The 21,735-nt window shown below is 38.1% G+C and overlaps 1 protein-coding gene across 7 annotated transcripts in view; it reads left to right on the top strand.

The window, feature by feature from the left end:
• The window catches only part of RBM33 (RNA binding motif protein 33), a 185,594-nt gene that overhangs the window by 82,860 nt on the left and 80,999 nt on the right, over positions 1-21,735 (top strand). For all 7 annotated transcript variants that reach the window (XM_075062195.1, XM_075062196.1, XM_032775613.2 and 4 more), the window contains exon 10: positions 6,323-6,381. In XM_075062195.1, coding sequence (XP_074918296.1) covers positions 6,323-6,381 — 59 coding nt within the window. The remainder of the gene's footprint in view (positions 1-6,322; positions 6,382-21,735) is intronic.

The raw sequence follows: 21,735 nt of genomic DNA on the forward strand, positions 1-21,735 counted from the left end.
TGATGATTTATGCCAGCTGCAGAGATTCTTAAGGGGCCAGCTGCCCTTGCTTGCAGCTTACAAACCCCAGTTGTTCCTTTCATAGGCTAGAAATCCCTCTAGCCTAAGTCTAGCACTTCCCCCCCAATTCAATGCTTGATCCTTCAGGTGTTTTCAAGAGATTCCTTTGGGCAGGGAGTCAGTGAGTCACAATGACAGTCACTCCCCTGCCTTAGCTTTTGCATATGGCAGGAATCCTTTGTCTCCAAGCTTGGGTTCCATGCCTTTCAGTGGAAAAACACTGGTATTGCAAGATGGAGTCCTGTACCAGGTGATCTGGTCACATGCCCCTGTAGTGTCATAGCAGCCATGACTCAGAAGATGTTTGTAGCATCCACAGGAAGGCTCCTGGGTGAGAGATTAGCTTCTTCCAAGACCTAGGGTATGGCTACACTTAGAGCTGCACTGTGCTGCCGCGGGAGCGCTCCCGTGGCACCGCTTTGAAGTGTGAGTGTGGTCGCACCACCAGCGCTGGGAGAGAGCTCTCCCAGCGCTGCACGTACTCCACGTCCCAATGGGGATTAGCTTACAGCGCTGGGAGCCGCGCTCCCAGCACTGGGGCAGTGTTTACACTGGCGCTTTGCAGCGCTGTAACTTGCTGTGCTCAGAGGGGTATTTTTTGAGTGAGAAAGTTGCAGCGCTATAAAGCACCAGTGTAGGCCAAGCCCCTGCTGTTCTCACTTATGGTCCACTAACTTGAATGGTTCCTTCGCAGTCAGCCATCTAGACTGACAGTCTTTCGCCTAGTTGGCGTTTCCCAGGTTTAAACACATTTGTAATAGATACATAGACAATATTCCTAACTTCAGTTACAAAACTGATACATGCATACAAGTAGGATAATCCGATTCAGTAAATCATAACCTTTTCAATGATATATCTCACATGCCTTATCTTGCACAAAATACATCATAATTATGCCATACTTGTATCACAATAATGTCACCGTGAAGAATAGGAGCCAGCCAGAGACTCCAGCTGGTAGGAGCAGAAGCAGCCAAAGTAGGGACCTTTGTTCAATCAGAGAACTTTCTGCGGTTTTGACTGGACTTCCTCTGCTCTATACTGATTGACTGTTTGCTCTTACCCTTCTCTGTCCCCTCCTTTATTATCTCTTCTCTTCAGCTGTACTCTACACCTGCCTCTTACTCTCTTCTCCCCTGCCCTGTACTCTTTACACCTCTTCCCTTCAGTGTCACCTTTCCTTTTCCTAATCTTTCCATTTAACTTATTCCCTCTGAACTAAGCCCATCAACAAAATCAGACTGTTGTAGAACAAACATGTTTGTTGCCAACACATTGCTCACTGGGTGTATTATACCTAGGCTTGACAGAATTTAATTTCTTGTATAATTTTGACAGTTTATTTTTAAGCAATTTTTAAAATGTTTATCTATTTACATTTTCACACCTGTGTGAAATTGAGGGAGGTACAGTCAAAATTATTTATGACAGTAGAGACTGAAATTGAAAAAGTTAAAGCTTTATAACCATTAAAACAGAAATTTGCAACATCACGTGGCAAAATATACAAAGTAAATAGTCTTGAATTCTAATAAATTCTCATGGAGCATTTTTTTTTTACTCATCTGTAAATTTCAGTTATTGACAGAAATATTTTTTCATCTGTATGTATGCAGTAAATTTACATTTGCTAATAAAAATCTAATCCTTCCAATCCTAATTTATACTCATTCCCCCACCCTGTGTCTGTCTAGATTATAAACTGTTCAGGGCTAAAACGGTGTTTGTACAATGCATAGTACAGTGGTGCTTTATTCTTGCTTGGCCCTTTGCCACTACTGTAATAAACATGATTAAAGCTAAGATTATGTCATGGAGATCACGGAATCCACCATTTCCAGCAATCTTTGTGACAATGCGAGTGCCACAGCTGACCAGCCACTGCCGGCAGCAAGGGACCCTGCAGCAATCCAGCCTCCGTGGTTAGGGACCCCCCCCCTCCCCCCCCACAACTGACCAGTTGCCACTGTTGGTGACAACCCCTGAGTTGCCTATCTGCTGCCACTTGCAGGGGTCCCCCCTGCAGTGGATCAGCCGCTGAGATCATACGGGGCCCCCTGCAGCTCCCAGCTGGTGGTGGCAGAGGGACCCCGGAGCTTCTCGTTCCTCCCCCAACCCCACAGCTCCTCTGCCACCGCAGGCAGCAGGGGACTCCATCAGCTCCAGCCCCAGGGCAGGGCAGCAGGGGGACCCCTCCCAGCCACTGAGAAATGGGGTCCCTGCAGCTCCCAGCTGCAGTGGGTGGGGGAGGGTGCTGGACCCTCCTCCCTCCCCATTTTGTCAGGGATGTTTTTAGTAAAAGTCAGGGACAGGTAATGGCTTCCGTGATTTTTTTTGTTGCCCATGACCTGTCCCTGACTTTTACTAAAAATATCCATGACAAAATCGTAGCCTTAAACATGATTAATAATAGTTTTAAACCTCTTCTGAAGAAGTCTCCTTAGTGTAAATTGTCAAGAAGTTGCCATTTGAAGTGTTCCATCAGGACTGTGGAAGTAATCTCACTAATGGCCATCACTTGGGCCTGAAGAGTGAGTTTGAAACTTTCCCACTGAAGAGCCCTATCTGTAGGCAACTTCTGTTTTCATTCCCAAGATAAACTCTTCTTTTTATATCAGAGAAGAACTTGCCGTTACCATTCCTGGTCTCTAAGCCAAAGTATTCCCAAAAACCAATTCATACCTCTTGTATCTTGGCTAAAAAATTTTCTTGTCTGAGCTGCTTTTTTCTGAAAATTAGGTGTTTTTCCCCTGCTTTCTGAGATGGATTTTCAAATCAGGATTGTGCCTGAGGAGTACAACCATACTCCATGCTTTCTTCAGCCTCAGGAAGAATGAAAGAGAAACTCATACATGAAAATCTGCAAAGCTGCCATTCGCATCTTCAGCAGACATGAGGTTGATATACAGCTATCAGTCACATGCAGTATCTGAATACTTGGTCCTTCACATTGCTGTATCTTAAACTTTTCTTTCCTTCCTACCCTCCTGCAACGTACTGCCTCTTCCACCCCAGAATTGCGAGCACTAGATAGGTCAATACACTCCAGTAAGAATAATTAACAAATACGGTAGGACAGCATGGTCCCAATCTGAGTAGTAATTGCAAATCAATTCAACTTTTTTTGAGTTTGGGGATTCAGGTTTTTTCCCTTAATATTGGCATCACAAATAACTATCTCACCAAGGACTTTAGGGCCACCAAAGTTCAGAAGTGAGCTACCACACTGTCTCTCTTACACCCCATCTAGACTACGCGCCATATCGGCGCGTTAAAATCGATTGCTTGGGGATCGATATATCGCGTCTGATCTGGATGGGATATATCGATCCCAGAGCGCGCTTAGATCGATTCCGGAACTCCACCAAAACAAACGGAGTTCCGGAATCGACATGGCGAGCTGCGCACATCGATCCCGCGCGGTGAAGACGGGTAAGTAAATCGATTTTAGATATTCGATTTCAGCTACGCTATTCTCGTAGCTGAAATTGCGTATCTAAAATCAATTTTCGTGCGTAGTGTAGACGTGGCCTTAGTAACTTACTAAATTGCTATGCAGTGACTCAATTTTGTCTTTTAAAACTAACTTTAAATTAAAGCAACTTTCTGGTTTGTCAGAAAAAAAATACTGTTAAAAATTCCTTAAAACATGAGACAGGGATGGTTTCTGCCGTCTCTTTAAATATTTCCTGGTCATTTACCATCAGATGATATTTACTTCCATTCTTATTTAAAATCCTGTCCAACACTGTGCTGCTTTAAAATGTTGTACCACTGGTTCTTCCACTCTTTTCATTATAAATTTGTGGATTAATTTGATCCAAAAAGAGTGCTGGTTTGAGCCATCTTTGCTGCCGCAGCAAAGAGCCCAAGGATTGAAAGGATTTGAACTATGATCTTGCACGAGTATTAAATTCATGTGTGCTTAAAAAAAGGGGGGAGGGGGAATGAGCACTGCCAGAGGCACTATACCAAAACAGATAATGACAGTTGAACAGAATGCTGGCCTATTTTTTGTGTATGTTCCTTCCTATACAGCTTTTTAATTGCATACAGGTCCTGTAACACTTAAGCTATTTTAGTCATGGTTCTGTCAAACTCCCCATCTTTCCAAATTCCTTGATGATTGTATGATACTGACAGATGTTCAGTAAGAACTAAGACGAGACCATCAAACTGATTTTCACTTGTAACCTAATATAGAGTTTGATCACAGTCTTCCAAAGTGAAATGTTAGTGCATTTAGCCAGGTATGTCAATATATAAAACAGTAAAACAGAAATATTCAACAGAAATGTATGGAAGTTAGACATAGATGTGAGCTAAGAATAGTTACTAATACATTAGTTCTTGTATCTTGCTCACTTTTTAAGAAGTGGAGTTTGAGAAATCTTTCATAGGAGTTGGATTCTCTGATATGGAATTTACTAATTCGGTGATGAAGTGTCAAGTGCTACTAGTTGCTGTAAATACCACTAGGAGTACATCTATACTACCCGCCAGATCGGCGGGTAATGTTCAATGTATCAGGGATCGATTTATTGCGTCTCGTCTGGACGCAATAAATCGATCTGCTAATCGACACCCGTACTCCACCTCGGCAGGAGGACTAAGCGGAGTTGACGGGGTAGCCACGGCAGTCGACTTGCCTCTGTGAGGATGGCCAGGTAAGTCGAACTAAGGTACTTCGACTTCAGCTACTCTATTCGCGTAGCTGAAGTTGCATATCTTAGTTTGAACCCCCCACTAGTGTAGCCCAGGCCTAAGAATTTATGAATGCAGTGTAGTTGTAGCCCAGTTGGTCCCAGGGTATTAGATACAAGGCAGGTGAGGTAATACTTTTTATTGGATAGCTTTTCTTCTAATATTATTTTCTCCTGCTCAGAAACATAGTACAATGGCCTCCATCTAGAGTCAGTATTTGATAACCGACCATTAGAGAAGTATGGGAAATGATTTTTCCATCCTGGGAAAATTTTGAAAAGGTCATTCCAAATTAGGATGAAATTTTTCATTTCACAGACTTGCAGTGTGAAAGGAAAAAATTGTTTTGGGTCAGTCAAACTGTTTTTTGTTTTGATATTTTCAAAATGCTTCATTTTAATTTCATCCTATAGCTATAGATATAGATGATATATATAGAAGTGAAAAAATGGAGTTTTTTATGGAGAAAATATGCAAATGAAATGTTCCAATAATTTCAAAACTTTTTTGAAGCAGCAAATTTGTTCAAACCAATCCTGTTCCAGAAACAATTTGTTGAGATAAATCTGCATTTTCCAATGGAAAAAAATATTTTCTGGAAATTTTCCCAACCAGCTGTAGTTACCACATCAGTTGAGATACTACAGTGTTCTCCTGTGCACCGTAAAGGGAAGAGCTTTGGTAATTGTGTGTATTGTGCTTTTATTAATAACCCCAAGAAGTTCATCAATACAGAGGAGTGCTGATCCACTGCTGAAGTTTTGAAATTCAGTTTAACAGATTTCTGTTTTTGAGGCAGGGAATCCTTTGCCTGCTGCAGTCTTTTATAGAAAGTTTTTTTTTCATTTGAGACATTACACTGATTCTGTGAATATCACAAATTGAGTATGACCCTTCTCAACCTGCAGGGTGTTTAAGGAAGGAGCCTTGTGTGGGTGGAATGTCCCATTCAGTAATGTTAATAGGAGACATCAGTGCATAAATTCTGAACTTCTTACCCTCTCCCTTCCATTTTAGGTTCTCTGTAGTCATTCTAGCTCTTGGTCTGCTGTGATGCCGTAGCATGTATAGTGTTAGGATACTCTCAAGATGCACTGAAGCATGGAGTCTGTCGGGAGTCACAATGACAATCTAAAAGGTTCTGAGAGAGAATAATTTAGGATGTACATGTTGAATTTCCTCTCTTGCATTTGAAGCATTGTTTAAATGCTGTATGATGATGTCCTTTAGATCCACTTTTACAGGCCTCAAAGGGTGTACTTCCTTCAGTTTGGCCATTTGTAGTTTTTTTTTCCTCTGTCAACAGGCTGTTTAATTCTGGAAAATTCAGAACTGCATTATCTAAATTATGCTATGAGAATACTAATTGCCTGTTGAATGTTGGAAACAAAACTTGTCTCCTCTAGGCTAATTTTAGGGACTTGGAGCACATGCTTAGTTCTTAAAGGTAAACATAACCAGCAGTGATTAAGATCTGCTTCGTGACTACTTTTGGAGATAAAGTCAACAACTCTTAGGTAAAATAAATTGTATTAAAAGGTGTTTCTTGTTTCAGTGCCCTTGTTGCCAGTCCCAACCCAGCCAAGACCTGCTGTAGGACCCCAGAGATTTCCTGTGAGTAGCAGCTGCTTCTTCTTCTGTGATATGGATAAGCATACATTCGCAGAGAAATATTAATATAGCAAATAAAAGCTGTTCCAATGAAATATAATTTTAAGGATTTGTAAATATTGACAGTAATCTCTGCCGTTGAAAATGTTTGTTAAAAGCTTAAGGTCAATGGATTTTTGAGAGCAGAATTAATTCTATTTAACTGTAAAATTGTTGAACCAGTCTCTCCAAAGAGAGAGGTATAAATGCATCTTGTCCTAGAGAACTTTTTTTCATTCAACTACTGGCATCCTTTAAAAAGTTTGTTGGGGGAAAAATTCTCTCTGGCTAAAAAGCTCCATATTTTTATTATAAAATCAGTGCTTTATTTTCTGCTTGCTTTAAGCATTTAAAAAGTTTCATTTTTTATATCAAAAATGGATTTGGCATTTGAATGATCCTTCCCTTCTTGCTTATCTTTGGCTTCCAAAACATACTAGCCATCTTTTAGCTCTTTCTCTAATTTAATCTGACCACCTGACTTACTCTGAATGGACAAAATGTGAAAAATCACTTGTTCATAGTTTTCCAGTTTGTGGTATTTTTCATCTTAATTTATTGTGTTGTATCATTTTAGTTACTTACAACTGTTCATACAGAGTATCAAATCATATAAATGAGTAATTTTTGTGTAATGTTGCCTTCATTTGCCAAAACTTGGAAGCCCACATGTGCTTTTCTTGTACATGAAGTTTGTACATGGGAAAGCTAAACCTTAGTAATATATGGAATGTGGAAGGGGGAAGTAAATGTTCGTGTATCAGAATATACTGATATACAGAGTTTATCTGTGTGGAAATCAGTTGTAGCTGGAAAAGGCAGATCACAAAAAAATGTGCTGGTTTTGTGATTTCCATATGCATATAGTACAAGGATTATTTCTGTGCAGAATATTTCCTCTCAAAGATCCTTATCCAATCAATTACTTATGCTTGTTCGTTTTGTACAGAGTTACTGATAGTCATATTCATTACCATAGAATCTGTTTTATGAAGTATAAAAAATAACCTAAAACAAACTCTAGCTTTACAAAGCCTGGTTATCGTTTACCCAATTTTGTCATACTTCTGTGAAATTTCTATGCACCAGGTTACCACAATTTGACTGTGGTGTAACTAGAGGAAATGCTTTTATCTGAGCAAGTCCAAGTGCAAAACAGAGAACTCTTTCTAGCATTTAAAAATGTTAATTGTAACTGTTCTTTGTGAACATTGAAATTATGTTGTATCCCTGAATCTTACACTTTGTTTTCCTGTGATATGTTTTATTTCATCTGGAGCAAATTTTGAAATGAAGAGAAATAGGAGGAAGAAAGAATGTATAAATCTGTTGCATTTGACGTCCTTGAAAATGTGTCTACACCAACATACTAAAATTAAAACTTGATTTCTTTAAATAGGTTGTACGATTAGAATTTTGTAAATATTTTTTCCTATTTCCAGTAACCAATACTAATTAACATACATATAGCAAAATAATTCATATACAGTACAACTTTTTAATGGAATCAAATAGCAAAGATTCAGCTTACTTTTGATATAGAATTGTATTTCTCTTCCGGATAGGAATATCTTTCTCTTCTCCCCAAAAAGTTTCCCTAGAGAAAATGGGGCATCTTTCCTATGTAAACATGACACTGGTACTTGCTGTAATATTAAGTAGCTGATATTCAGAGCTAAGAAAATTCATTTGGTTGGCGTTTCTTCCTATTAAGTGGAGAGGCAGTGCATTGTAGTAGACAGAGAACTGGACTGAGATTCAAGTGACCTGGGTTCTATTCCTAGCTCTGCCACTGGCCTGCTGGGTAAGACCTTGGGAAAGTTACTTCTATTCTCTGTGCCTCAGTTATCTGAATCTGTGAAATAGGGCTAATGATACTGACCTCCCTTGTAAAGTGCTTTACAGCTGTTTACATAGAGTACCAAAGCTGCTAGGTAATAGATAGGTATGAGTAGCATTGTATATATTTCACTTTTGTTTTATCAAATGTAGTATATAGCTGTTGAACTCAAGTCAAATTTACCTTCAGATTTGAAAGTTCTAGGTGTTCCATTTATCTGTTCAGCCTGTTTTCCATGAAAACAAAATATGCTGTGAAATTTGCATAATTATCAGAGGCATAACATTTTTAAAATATCTCTGTGTGGAAGAAATGCTTTTGTTATAGAGCAATTTTTTTTGCTCTGATGCAAGTTAAAATCTGCTAAGATTTCTATTCTATTCTTAGTTGACGTATATTTTAACGGGTAGACCAGCAGTTAGAAAACTTTTCAAATACAGTTTAAAAAAACCTGTAAGGTTGAATAAAATGTTGTTAGAATTCCTGTAAGTCTTTATGACTGAGAGAAAGAAGTCTTTGAACTTGATTTTACTGCTCCTTTATAGGACCACCTAAACAAAGGACATGTGAAGTCCACAAAGCAAATCAGATTTTTTTTTGTGTGTTTTCATTTTCAAGCTGCGTACGTATTTCTAAAAATTGTTTGGGACTGTAGTTGAATTTTTTTTAGTATATGAGGAAAGGTAATCGTTCATTTTTAAAACCTTTAGTGTTAATTCAGCCCTTCTGTAAGAGGACACAATTGTATTGACTTCAACAAAGTTGTACCAGGGCTGTGTTTGGCACATTGAGCATCGTGTTATAAGAAACTGGTAGAAATCATAATGCAGTGCTTACAATGATTGAAGTTGAGCAGTGATTGGAAATGTGACAATTATTAAACAAATCAGTTGCCACTAAATACAGGTTTTGATGCTGCATTTTCATATTCAGTTGCCAATAGTAATAAGTAAAACTTTAACATTTTCATCCCTACTTATTTATTTAAAGCTTTGTCCCTTGAGAGTAAGTGGGGGAGAAGACATGGAATTACTTTTTTGGCCTTCTACACATTTCTTCCGGTTTTTTTCTGACATATGGGGTATTACAGAATCAGAGTAAAATCTTGCAATACTCAAGGAATATATCAAATACCTCGTTGTCTAGCATTTTTCCTTTCAGTAAACAGTGACTGCTTTGTTTAGTGTGCAAATAGGTCTTTATCAATAACCATATTAAACTCATTGGAAACTGAGTAGATAATGTTTCTGAGATGGGGCTGTCAGCCGAAGGCTATGGCACACTTGTACACATGGTAAATATTAAAATGGTCAGTTTTGAAGAGTGCCTGTCATTCTCTAAAAATTGCAGAAGACTCCGTAGGTTTCCATTGTATTCCAGATTTTTCTCAGTGTATTAGTTTGTGATAATAAAATTTATGCAGAGATTTTAATCAGCATGCAGTTGACACTATTTAATTCTTCCAGTTATTTTTAAATAGTCTATTAAAAAAACCAGCACATTAAGCTAACACATTCCACTGAGCCTTCCACTAGGTCTTATGTTATCTATGTATCTTGGGCTTCAAGCAAATTGACTTTAGCTTTTGTCTCAAAGTGCCAATCACACAGTTGTCATTTAACAAATCACTAGTATCTAAAAGCCCAATCTCTCTCGCAGAGGTGTGGCAAATAATCCACCGTCTCCTCATATAGCCAGTGAAATTGCTGTAGAATAAAAGTGGTAATTTGTCGTCTTCTCTGATATAAGTGGTCTAGGACTCTTGGCACGGCATTGATAAATGCCCTACATTAGCTGTACACTGCATGGATATAATTAGTAAAGTCAAAATGTCTGAGAACTTAAAAATTGGATGGTGACAGACGGCAAATCCCAGTGGTGATTGAACGTAGTGATATTCTATACAAAAAGCTCTCAGGCTCATGCTTGTACCTTTTCCCATCGCTTCACACTGACTCAGCCAACATTCTAGTGATAATCTGGGATTGTATTATATAGATAGACGAGCCAAAGATCTGCTCAGATGACGCTGCCATTTTTGGCAAAGCTGATTGAAGGCTTTACCCGTGGAGCAATTAACTAGGCCTTCTGTATTTCTAGTACTGTTTCTTGGCCATATTATTTTATATCACAGTAGTGCAGATATGCCAATCAAGGTTCAGGACCCTATTGTACTAAATGCTGTTCAGATGAATAAGACAATGACTGTGCTTGCCCCAGAGAACTCATAATTTAATACAATAACAAATTGTAACAAGCAGATGGGTCACACTGTGGTGGTCAGGCAAAAGAAAGGAAGGAAAAGTTAAAAGTAAAAGGGGAACATCTTTCATAAATTGATGGTTTTATTATCCCTAGGTTGCCACCAGTCCAGTCTGCATGGCTTAAGATCCTCCTCAGTGGCTATAAGTTGGCATAACTTCACTGAGATATTGACTTCAGTGGAGCTCCGCCAATTTACTCCAGCTGAGGAGGCTGGCCCCAAGGTCTTCATAGGTGATGACATGGACCTTGTGCATTTGAAAACTCTGTCAGCATCTCTCTGAAGAACCATTCTTGAACATTATTTTTGCTATTAAAGGTTCCAATTTTCCCATGACCTGGCCACTAGGACCCAACTTAACAAGAGGCCATTTTACAAATGGAGTTATACACTGGGTAGTGCATAGAAAAACTATCTTATAGCACTAATGTGCAAAAGTACCACATTTCTTACAGGAAAACATGTTTAAATATGGTTCTTTAGAAAGCTACTTGGCTCTGTTTTTACAGAGCTGGGACCCATGCAAGCAAAGTCTTTAAATGCTATTTGGCCAGGAAGTATAAGCAGATAAACAAGGGCAGGGGAGGGGTGAAAGCCTAGTCAGACAGTCCATCACTATAGCCTTTATTCCACAGCTCCACCCAGGATAGAACAGTCATCCCCAAATACATTTTTGAGTGGATTTGGACTATTCCTTGTGGTGGTAATAAATGAGTTTAAAAGTAAAAAGGGGGTGCTAATTAATAACTTAAACCTAAAAGCCTGTCACCATAATTTCCCACTTGTATGCCAAATCACCGTCCTGTCTTCTTTCAAAACTCTCTGTAAAGTACACTCAGTCCTTCAAGCCTGAAGGTTAATCCATTAAACATTGTATACTAAAAAGGAGAAAATATTCTGAGATTGGTCCCTCATATGGTCAGTTGAGATACTATGCTTAAATTGTGTTTTCGTAGGTCCTGATACCATTGGTACAAGGACCATGTTTCCCATGTGTTGTATGACATCAAATATAACAATGCTTGGCACTTAGATGGCATTTTCCAGCTGTCGATTTTAAAGTGCTTTACAAAAGTTGGGTATGTATTCTTATTCCCATTTTGGCATAAAATGGGAGATATAAGATCTCTTGGCAGAACTCTGTCTTTCTCACTGCCAAATTAGAAAGCCCAAACAGCCCAATGAGAAGGAGATTTTTAATAATTAATAAAACAATTGATCTGAGAAGATGCAGCAGAGCCTGCCTTTTTAGCTGCTGGAGGCAGAATAGAATGGATAGCATGTACACATATGAGAGGACACCCATCCTGTCCTTACTGGCAAGCTTGGTTCTGCCTCTGAGCAAGCTGCAAACAGGATGGCAGACCTTTCCATTGGAAGAATGGAAATTTTTAGGGAAGTCAAGATACATTTTCCTACAGTTCAGTTTTGCAGCTATGAAAACAGGCACAAAGAAGCCAAGATTTTCCAAAATAGTTGGTTAAGTCTACACTGGGGAGGATTGATCTAAGTTATGCAGCTTCAGCTATGTGAATAACATAGCTGAAATCGATATACTTAGATCTACTCAGCGCCATGTCTTCACTGCAGTGAGTCGACAGCTGATGTTCCCCCGTCAACTCTATCTGCGCCTCACTCTGGTTGAGTACCAGAGTTGACAGGAGAGTGCTTGGCAGTCGATTTATTGCATCTAGACCAGACACGATAAATCGATCCCCGCTGGATCGATTGCTGCCCGTTGATCCTGCGGGTAATGTAGACAAGCCCTTAGTTAGGCACCTAAATCTATATTTAGGCACCTAAATAAGAGGCCTGATTTTGAAAAGTATAGTGCAACCAGGAGTACCCATAACTATTTTGGAAAAGTCTACCCTAAGTGAGTTAGGTGCCTAACTTAGATGCTTTTGAAAATCCCACCCATTGACTTCAAGTTGCAAAGTCAATAGTAGGTGCTAGCTGCTCAGCACTTTTGAAAATCAGACCCATTAATTGTAGTTTGAATTTGTATTATGAATTTATTAGCTTAATGGTAAGGAATGAATTTGAAAAATTTCATGTTTAAGTGACTGCCTTGATCACAGTCGTGCAGCAAGTGAGTCATAATAACACTATATAAATACAATATTAAATATGTGTTCTGAATTTAAGCAAATATGTTTGACACAATTGTCTAAAAAGTGTTTGTTCTCTAGCAAGAACTTTAGCTTTGTGCTGAAGTAACAGCCTATGGAGCAGACTGTTTCCCCCTCACACTGCTTGGTCCTATCAAGCTGCTAATGGCAGCTGGTATGCTCCATCTGAGAATAGGGGACAATAGCCAGTGGTACCTATAGTTACAGATGCACTGACTGACCCCTTCTCTTTCGTTGTACTGGTCAACCTTATTTAACTCTGAAGCACAAGGTGTGTGGGGATCTCCTTAGTTGGATCTTGGAGTCATGTCCTCTCCCCAGGCAGACCTGCATTAATTTCTTTATATTTAAGGCCTTTTGTTCCCATGGAGTTAAAGTAAGGAAGCAGAGTTTGGGCCTTTAACACTTGGTGGAGAGGGTCCTCTGGAATGGAGAGGAAAGGATTGTGGGTAAGAGTAGTAGTAACTGAGGCATCTCTTTACACCACCTCTTTGGTGAATCTTTGCTTTTTTGATCTCGTTTAGATATACCCGTAGTGGTCCATGGATGCACCCCCAGTCCTTTTATTTTGAGATCCAGAAACTTTGTTCTTTGATAAAACACTTGGGTACAGAGCAGAATTCAAATCCACTAAATTAAATCATTCTTATAAATTCTCTGTTTTATTCAGTTTAATAATAAAAGAGAAAGCCCTCATGCGTTCATGAACAACTTTCCACATTTCATAGTCATTTCCCCTTTCTGGTATCGTATCCATTTGTATCCCTTTCTGTTTAAATATCCTTGATTTCTACTTCTCTGATTGTATTTTTCTTACAAAAATCACCATTATTAAATATTCTTTCTATTTTCTGATTGCAGTATGCTTCCATATATCTTCATTACATCAGCTCTTTTTAAAAATTTCACTATGTAAGGTTACATTTCAGATTAGTTTTGGTTCTGGCATTGAACCCTTCGTTGTAAACTTCTTGCTAAAAAAAAGTCTCAAGTTTCTTAAAACAGTATCTTAAAATATACGTCGGAATATAATTGTATGTGTTATTTGTGGAAGTCCTTAAAATAGCTGTTTAAATTACTTTTCATATATTTTAGTAACTTAAGGTAGTGACACATTTTTAAACTATTAATGTTTTATCTCTCTCTTCTACTGTTCATTTGCCACTTTGTCTTACATTTTGAGGTCTGAGGCAAACACTGTCTAGGATTGCTAGGGCAATGCCTCAAGTGGAAACACTACTATGATACAAACAATAAATGTTGCTACTAATGTTAAAAATTCTATGTAGCATTAGAAAGTGGAGTACAGGCTGAACTTGTGGTCCAAAATGGAAACTGAAGCTTTAACAAATTTAGTAGCAGAACTGATTTTGCAATATTATACTTAAAGCATTTTTTGTTATGTAAAAATATCTTTGCTTTAGTGTATCCTAAACACTGCAACTTTTTAGGGGAATGAGGCAAAATCAAATTGTTTTCATTGTACTGGAAGTTGCAAAAAGCAAATTGAATTACATGTCATTTTCAAAATTATTTCAGATTTAATAATGAGGTGGTATAGAAGTAAGGAAATCGGAGGTTTAAAAACCTAGTATCTAAAGTTTTGGCTCACATTAACAAGTGTGTTACTCTTAATTTGTGTCTTGCAATTTCCAGAACAGTCTGTCATTCCTGATAATATTCAGTGATGTTGGTGATTAACTATTACATATTTTGTAATAGTATTTGTTTAGGAGGTAAATTACTAATGGAAATGAAACACTTGTGAAAACAAGTCTACTGAACTACTTCCTCAATTATTCTGCTTTAGTTATGGCCTTACTATAATAACAGTAACAGTAAATGAAATTTTCACTGGATTACTGTGTAGCAACAGCAAATCACAGGTAGTGTAAAAAGCATTTTGTTTCCCTTTAACAGCATACATGGTATCAGGTGGTGTTGATTGACATTTCTTGGATAGTGCTTTATATGGCATTTCATGCAAATCATGTTTGAACGAGACTGCTGCATCAAATTACATTTCTTTCAGATTATAGCCCTTGCAGATGTGAGACTGAGCTTTGTTCAACATCTAGCAAAAAGCTTTCATTTTGAACATTTACTGTTTTCACAACTTGTCTGCAAAGCCCTGTAATTACAGCACTTAAGATAGTGAAGGAATGATGGGCATTTTCTCTTATCGGATCTATAAGTAGTAGCAAGCAGATGCAGCATGAGATCCCTCCAGCTGTCAAATATTGTCAGGCTGGCATAGAGGGAATGCAGTTTAAAATGCAGGTGACATAATACCCAACATCCTCCATTTGCTAGTAGGCTTCTGATTAATCACGATTACCATACATTATCATACCATCAAATTTAATCATATCAGAGAATTCCCATCTGCAGGAGGAGCAGCAGCAGCTAAACATGATGGTAACAGCTATTAAATAAGAGAGGAATACATAGTTTCTAAAACGCAGTAACCCTTTAACTTGTCATACTATCTCCACGGTGCACATGCTCCATAGATGTTAAAATCAAACAGAGAATTCACATTTATATTTCACGGTACTTGCCATATTTGGTTTGTTTCCTAACTGCTATTTCAGACTTGTGAGCATCCTGAGTTGTGGAATTAAAGATACATAGAATATTTTTTTTAAAGTTTTTTTCCTGCATTAATGAAATCTTAGATTTTTCAATAGTTTCATTTTTTATTACCTAACTACTTAAAAGTTGCTAAAAAAATAATTTGAATGAATGCAAATTTAACTTTTTTCCCCTAAGTCTTCTTGTGAGAAAGATACAAATTCTCTAGAGGGGAAACCAGCACAAATTATTAAACATAACTATATAGCAATTAGAGGCCAATAAGGAGACTCTGATGACAAAAGTCAAGACCCCCTCCTCCCCCCATAAGAAAATCCAGTGAACATGTTTCACACCATTGTATACAGGAAACAGTTGTATGAATGAATTTATCTGTCCTACAACAAACTAGATCTGCATCTGAGAGAGAATGCACTGGATTAATAGAGTCTGAGTGCAGAAAAGCAGATGGGTCCCAAAACCTGGAAATACATGTGTGCATAACATTATGCACACAAATAGTACCAGTGAGTTCAATGGGAGAGCTCTCACATATAAAATTACTCAGATTACTCCAGGGGGGATTCTGCATGACTGCATGCCTGGAGAAAACGCTCTCCCTCCTCCCCCCCCCCCGGCAGAATTCCTGTGCTTCCCTGCAGAAAACAGCAGGGAAGCCGCGGGGTGAGGGGGAAAGAGTGCAACACTGCCATGGGTGCAGTTTTTTGGGGGGTGTTGCACACGGGGTTACATGTCACTTACTCTCTCTCCCCCTCATTTCTGCAAGCACAGAGCTTTCCAGTTGAAGGAGGCTGCATCTTTGCTTTGCTGACTCTGCAGCTGAATGCCGCCTCCTGGGTCCTAGTGCCAGTTGAGCTCCCCATCTCTGTGCTGGGAGCCTTGCTGTTTTCTGTGCAGCAGTGAGTGCTGGCAGTGGAGCTGGGTAAGGGTGGGGGGAGGGAAATAAGGGAAGGGGGTGGATACCTGGTTTGCCTGGCACAGAGGAACAGGGCCCAAGGGTGTTTCTGGGGTAGGCCCAGCCCTTGCACTGTGTCAGGATCAGGTGCAGCCTCACTGCCAAGTCCCTGTACCGAGGGAGGTGGGAGTTTCAGGGTGATCTCCCACCTCAGTACAGCCAGCTGTGCTCCCCACTGCCATGTTAGAGGCACATTTATTTATTGACAAATAAAAATTTGCAGAATTCCGCAGAATTTTAAAAATATTTTGTACAGAATTTTTAATTTTGGGGGCGCAGAATTCCCTCAGGTATCAGATGTATTGATATGGTCAGGTCTATGTAAATTACTTTCAAAATCTAGTTTCTCTGCAGAAATATAAACCAGGAATTATGTAATTTAACATCTGTATAGCAAAGTCTTAAATGTTGTTTAATGATGTATCTCCTAGTCTAAGTCAGCTACATTAGAAATATTAGTAGTTTGTAAAGCTGCTTTTAGTTTGGGTTTTGTTTTTTGGTGGAAATAAAACATTTGTTTTCATTTTTAAAAAGACATGATCACTCCAGTGTTTGTTTTGCTTTGAGGTTCTCAAATTGCTTTTATATTAGTTACAAGAATATTCCTTAGCACCACCCAGGTGGGAATAAAATGTAGAAATCCTGAATTTCCTGTATTCAGGATCTGATTTACTTCTAGTCTTTTTCAGATTTCTCACTGGTAACTTGTGGGATCACCAAGACACACCAGGTTCATAAACATAGTTAATAGTCTTCCCAATTAATAGCTTCTTATCTAAGGAAGAAGAAGAGCTCTTAATGAAGCTTAATCTCAGTAGTCCTGAAATTGAGGAATTTCTAAAATGTGCTTTTCTTATTCATATGTTTGGGGACACTGATCAGTCTGAGATTTCTAATACATTGTAAATTTCCCAGCACATCAATCTTCAGAAAGATCTTTGTCTTTAAACAAAGTGGTTGCTGAGTTCTTTATTGCTAATGAGAAATGTTCTGGTCTACCACCCTAAACTTAACTGCTATTTTGTCCTCCAGATTCTGTTCTGTGTGCTATTCCTACATTATACTGAGTCTTCAGTTAAACATTTCAGTGTTAGTGGTAATGGCCGTCTTTAACTTTCTTATGCAAGACCCTAGAGGAGAGACTTGTAAATCAAAGATGAAATTGAAGTTGAAGCTGCAGAAGACTCACTAATTTTAAAACTAAACAGCATACTTTTAAAAAAACGTTTTGTCACATTAGGGTTTCTAATCTCATCTGAGACATTTAGAGTTGCGCCTCCCTTCCTGCAGATAACCGAGGCTGTTCAGGTTTGTCCATGATGTTTCATCACTTTGCTATGCCCTTTCCCTGCTCACTGAAAATACTCTTTTTCCAGCCATGCATACAGAGCAGTGAGAGCTCAACTTTCAAGAACCAGGTGTTATAGCTCTTCTGGATTTTCCAACAGGATGGCTCAGACTTGGGCCTATACCTCCCAATGTGATTTCTCATGTCTTAGCATTATAAAGTGTCAAACATATATTCCACATCTAGTGGATCACCTAATATTATTCAAGATTCCTTTAGTTTTGACTTAATTTGGACAGACATTTCCAACCTATTTTCCTAGCCTGGATCTACCTATAGTCCTACAGCTCCCACAGCCCTTCTGTTTGAACCAGTTTTTCATTTCCTGAAACAGTTTGAATAGAGCTAACAGTTGTGTTATGATATTTTTAACTGACTCCTGAGTGATCTGATTCTACTGAAAGTAGGTACACATTCAATATCACGTGAATCTGTTTATTACTATAAACTATTATTATCATCCTGCTCTTGATAAAGGCATATAAAGGCTTAAATAAAAGGCATAGTTTAAGTATTAATTTAATTAGAGAAAATAGTTATGCCAGTCAGCGGGTTATTTTTTCCTCAGTGCAAATGCATCACTGTAATAAGCATTAAATGGAAGCTATTGGGCAGATTAGGTCCCAAATTTAGGTGTTTAAAATAGTATTAGAATGCATATATTATTTTTCAATTTCAGTGAATCATTCCTCATCCTAAAAACATTGTGCCTAGTAAATGAGAGCCAAGTGAAATTGATTAGAAGTATACCTCTTAAAAGCATACAGTGGTGTGTATAAATTCTATGTTAAAATCTTTTATAACGCACTCAGGGTATATAAAATGTGTCTAGTTATCCACAACAATAAGTGCTTTCTCCTAAAAGGTAGGCATTTTAGGAAAGCTTTTTGAAAAGTCTGATTGCTGAAATAAGAGGATTAACATCTTGTGACAGATGGCTATAGTTTTAATTGTGTCATAGGTTATAGCGGTCATTATTCTTTGCATTAAACCATATAATAAGAATTAACTGAGTAGCCCTGCTTAACTGTCAATGGGGTTCTCGTAGCTCTTTGCATTTTAAGTGAGATTAATAAATGAAAACATGTCGTAGAGCCAGGGTATAATTTATTGAAAGATTCATGAAGTTTCAATGACATTAAGGTATTTAATTAGTCTCTTGAAAAAGGTATAGAGTAACCCTTTTTGGGAAGCAGATAAGTCATATAATAGCTGTTAGATCCTCTTTATTCCTTGCTTTATAAGATTAACTTTGTGCTAAGCAATTTATGCTAAGTTTTCTCTTTTATTGGTAACCAAAGTTATTGGTGCTTCTTGAATAGATTATTCCAGATAACATCATGTAATTAACGAGATGCAGAAAAGTAAAAGTACAATTTGTGTAAGAATTGTATGAGAGAATGTTAATTTCTTAACTAGGAAGGATATTTAAGGGGATAAAAAGGAAAGCAAAATAGTGCAATTCTTTGAAAGGATTAAAATAACCTTATCTCATATTCTTTCAGAAGGAGGATTGCCTGAGTGTGTGAAAGTCATGTTCAATGAGCTATCCACAACTCTAATGAATTGTAGACACAACTTAGCATTGCAATTTTTACAAAAGTGATTGATAGCATGCAAGTTGTGCCTTAGATATATTGAATAATGGAAGTCAGTAAAATGGGAAATTGCATAACCAGCATAGTATGTATGACTGTAGAAAGAAATATTTGTCTGTGGAGCCATAATTTGTAGTATGAGAGGAAGAGTGATGGAGGAGTGGATGAGGACTTCTTTTTGTGGGGGAGGAGGGTGTCAGGTAAACTTAACGCACAATATTTCTGAGATTTCTAAAATTCAGCCATGAACAGTTAAATACAAAGTTCATTTTAAACATAGTTTATTTCAGGAATTTGCCTGTCATCATCAAAGCGGGGCAAATTTTACATGTTATTTTTTAGATATCTATCTACTGCCACTTTCCTAACTTTTCAGAGTAGAACTGCACTTTCCAGAGTTTTGGGATAAATGGCATGCGAGAGTTCAACATTTATTGTTTTTCAAAGATTTCCAGAACAAGTTAATTCAGTTTAAAATTTGTAAAGATTTTTTTAGATTAACAGTCTGCATTCCCAACATGGAGACTGGAAGTCGTCATGTTTCCATTTTCTGAGAGATTGTACAGCGGGGACACCCAAATAAGGAAATGTGACGACCATTGTCTGTTGCCCTCCAGACCTGCAACTCCTTTTGGAAAGCTCATGATAGGACCTGAGCAGTGGGAATGAGTCTCTAACATCATGCTTTCAAAGAAGGAAATTAATGACCCTCTCAGTTCTCTTGATATGTTCTCATTACTGTTAGTTGGGGTGCTAGTCTAGCACATTAGCAGAAATGTTGCTGGTACAATGTTGAACTGGTCATAAGGGATCCATACACTACATATAGAGGATATATATCCAGAGCATCTGATGGTGACTTCAGACCAATCTCTTCCGTGACCTGTAAAGGCTGCTAATGCAAAGGGATGGAACTTTGCCTAGAAGTTGCATTTTTCCTAATCCATACCAACCTTCAGGGAAAAATACACTCTTAAATGCAGACCTTACGTGGTAGTACTGGGCTTGCCTACAACGATTCTTTGTCACACAAGCTGCACTTTTGACCACATTTGTCTGTCATCTTTCTATTTATAAATGGAATATTTTGAGCAGTAAAGATAGCAATAGGACACGAATTGCTCCGTTCACTGCAGTACTATCTTTGTAAGTAGGTTTAAATACAGCAAAACATTCATTTTGGAGTACTCTATTGGGATTTAAACTTCTCTGTTAATAAGTAAAAGAAATTAATCCTTGTTAAAATATTAATGTGTAAATTTACATTGTAAGAGCTTTTAGGCAGATATACCCTCTTTGTATGTCTGCAAAGCACTATGTAATTTACAGTTCTTTATAAATTAATAATCAATTGTGTACTCTGTGGTTTGCCTTCTTTGACATTTGCCTTCCATGATGTAGTGGGGTAATTTATTATTATGTAATCAACCTTATTTCAAAGGGCCAAATTCTATCCTAAGTTATGTTAGTACAACACATGAACTTCAGTGAAGTTCACACCCAGGTAACCGAGCAATGTTTAGCCCAGTATAAACAGTGATAGCCATAAAGTGAATGGTAAATAACTTTTCACTAGCGTAGTTTCACCCTTTCTTCAGTTCCGACCTTGGAGTCTCCAAAAAAAACAAGCGAATCAGTTTTCTAAATCTAACTACATAACATTTTAGAAAAAAAAACAGCCAATACCAACATTTTTTCTCTGTTAGGGAGAATGAGCAAGAAGAATTCAGTCCCACTGCATATTCATAATTGAGTCACTCCTGCTCTCTTCTAATGAGCCTGCATTTGCTGTGGCTCTGTCCAGTAGAGTTGCAGATTTCAAATCCCAAATGATAGGGTTTGTCTGCTTATGGGTAGTAAGAAGTTTGGAGCCTCCAGTCCCTTCTCGTTGAAGTTCTACTTACCTTCCTGTTGTCAGAGTACAAGACGTACCATAACCAGAAAATGGTTTTCCTGGCTTTTGTACTATCAAACCCTAAAGCCAGCAGAGCTTAAAAATGATGTGGCATTTAAATCAAACCACTGCAGAAATAGAGAAGCCTCTGAGATTTTTCATCCTGCTACTTTTTTCCCCCCACTTCGAGTGCTGCTGCTGACTAGTTGGTTTTAGTCCTGGATTTTGGAATAGTTCAGGAAACTTTACTTTTTAGGTTAATTTATCATGTTCCATCTAGTGGAATATTTGTTTTGTGTAAAGTTTCATTGAAATAGATAGTACAGATGGATACAATGAGGTTGTAGTAAAAAATGACCAATCCCATGGCAAATCATTGCCAAAACTGCTTGTGCCTGTTAAGACATGACATGTATCATAAACATTCAATGTTGTACATTCTTATTACATTACAAAATCAATGATGGAAACTAGTATTCCCTGTTGTTGATGGAAAGGACTCCCCCAAGTACCATCTTTCTTCCCACATTGCACTGTAAGTCCTGCATTTCAGCTACCTTCTTTCTGGGATGGAAGTCAGGAAGTTTTGTGTAACCATTTGTTTCTGCTGCTGCAGTCCAGCTCAGGTGTGTCGCTGAAGGGTCACAGTGATGCACTTCTCCTTTTCTTTCCCCAATTTAAGGACAAACCTCA

This window comes from Chelonoidis abingdonii, chromosome 2, assembly GCF_003597395.2.
Source record: "Chelonoidis abingdonii isolate Lonesome George chromosome 2, CheloAbing_2.0, whole genome shotgun sequence".
Taxonomy (NCBI): domain Eukaryota; kingdom Metazoa; phylum Chordata; order Testudines; family Testudinidae; genus Chelonoidis; species Chelonoidis abingdonii.